This window comes from Agrilus planipennis, unplaced genomic scaffold, assembly GCF_000699045.2.
Source record: "Agrilus planipennis isolate EAB-ADULT unplaced genomic scaffold, Apla_2.0 scaffold718, whole genome shotgun sequence".
Classification (NCBI taxonomy): Eukaryota; Metazoa; Arthropoda; class Insecta; order Coleoptera; family Buprestidae; genus Agrilus; species Agrilus planipennis.
In genome coordinates this window covers 11,729-13,273 of record NW_020440211.1, presented here as the reverse complement: position 1 = coordinate 13,273, position 1,545 = coordinate 11,729, and the positions used below count along the sequence as shown (strand labels likewise).

The 1,545-nt window shown below is 34.8% G+C and overlaps 1 protein-coding gene across 1 annotated transcript; it reads left to right on the top strand.

The window, feature by feature from the left end:
- Positions 1-200: 200 nt before the first annotated feature.
- On the top strand, positions 201-1,320 carry LOC108743503 (hemK methyltransferase family member 1; the record flags this gene model as incomplete). The annotated part of the gene is made up of 2 exons (XM_018479077.2): positions 201-422; positions 481-1,320. Coding segments are annotated over 2 exons (444 nt in total), but the record flags the coding sequence as incomplete, so codon positions are not given.
- Between the last annotated feature and the right edge of the window lie 225 nt (positions 1,321-1,545).

Sequence of the window (1,545 nt, the reverse complement as noted above, 5' to 3'; positions counted from 1 at the left end):
AAGCATATGAAAATCAATAAAATAATAAACTTTGAGCCCCCATAACTTTTCATGGGGGTGAGACCGCCGCAAAGTATTTATGGTACAGTGGTGGGGGAGACCTCCTCGTTCAATCCTCCCTGCCCCTTCGGGGGTGTGGGGGTTAATCTAGACATTTACCATAAATGTTTCTATTTTTTATCGATTTATAATTTTGTGATTTTTTTCTTGTAAGAATGCCAGTTCAATACATTATTGGTGAGTGGGAGTTTCGGGATCTCAATATAGAAATTACACCCCCAGTTCTGATTCCTCGACCAGAAACGGAACAATTAGTTGATATTGTTTCAAGCGAAATGTTAAAAAAAAAATATAGTAAAATATTAGAAATTGGTTGTGGTAGTGGCGTAATTTCCTTATCTTTACTTAAGGCTTTTCCATGGGTAAGGCCTTCAGTAAAATCTTATAGGCATTTCATTTATTTATATCATTTTTGTGTAGTTAAACATTGTAGCGATTGATAAAAGCAAAGAAGCATGCGAATTAACACAACGGAATGCAATGAAAAACAAAATCCTAACAAATTTAAAAGTTATTCAGTGCCGCATTGCTACTGACAATTACCGTTACTTGTTCAAAGAAAAATTTGATGTTATTGTAAGTAATCCACCCTATGTACCTTCAAAACGCTTAACAGAGTTACAACCGGAAATAGTACTGTAAGTTTAAAATTGTTTATATATATACTTATACACATTTGGGGAGATTGTTAATATTTGCGATACAATCAAGGTGCTACAACACTACATTCAACTAGAAAAGCTCATTTATTATGGGAATTGGAAAAAAATTTAGTATACAAAATTTTAGGAATTTTTGAGTGAAATTATTTCTTGACACAGAAATACACTTTTTTGAATGGTACCTATACACCTTGTCTATTGTTTAACTTTTGAATTAGGTGCCTTTTTTTAATAATCACCTTATACAAAGGGCCCATATCAAGTGATTCAAGATTTAGTTGTCATTTCAACTAATAATAGGGCTTTATTTGACGTCAACTCTAATCAGTTTACTATGTAAACACCTTGTAAACGTATTCTTTGTTAATTTTTTTTTATTAATAGTGTACAAGGCGAGTCTAAGTTCCGGATTACAATTTTGTCGATAAATTTAAACAGAACACCTTGTATATTAAGGTCAATATAGTTATCTCTATTAACGCTCTTTCAGTTATGCAGCCAATGCAATCCAATAAAAAATGAGTTACATATACAAATGTAGCATCGTGCTACAGATGGCGTTTACTGCGCCATTTGTAGCATTTTCTAAAACGCACTGTTAAGACAGCAGGTAAAAGTTGGCCTGTGTTCTGTCGGAGCTTCCTGCGACGCGCTGATGAGATCCAAAAAGATCGAAATCGCGATCCGCGTCTGGCAGTTTCGACAGAATACAGACCATTTCGAATTATGTTATTCGATTAAGCTAACGTGCCTATCACGTTGAGGTTGGCTACGCCGGGATTCGTTTTCGGCAAGTAGATATCCACACAAGTGGACCTTGTTG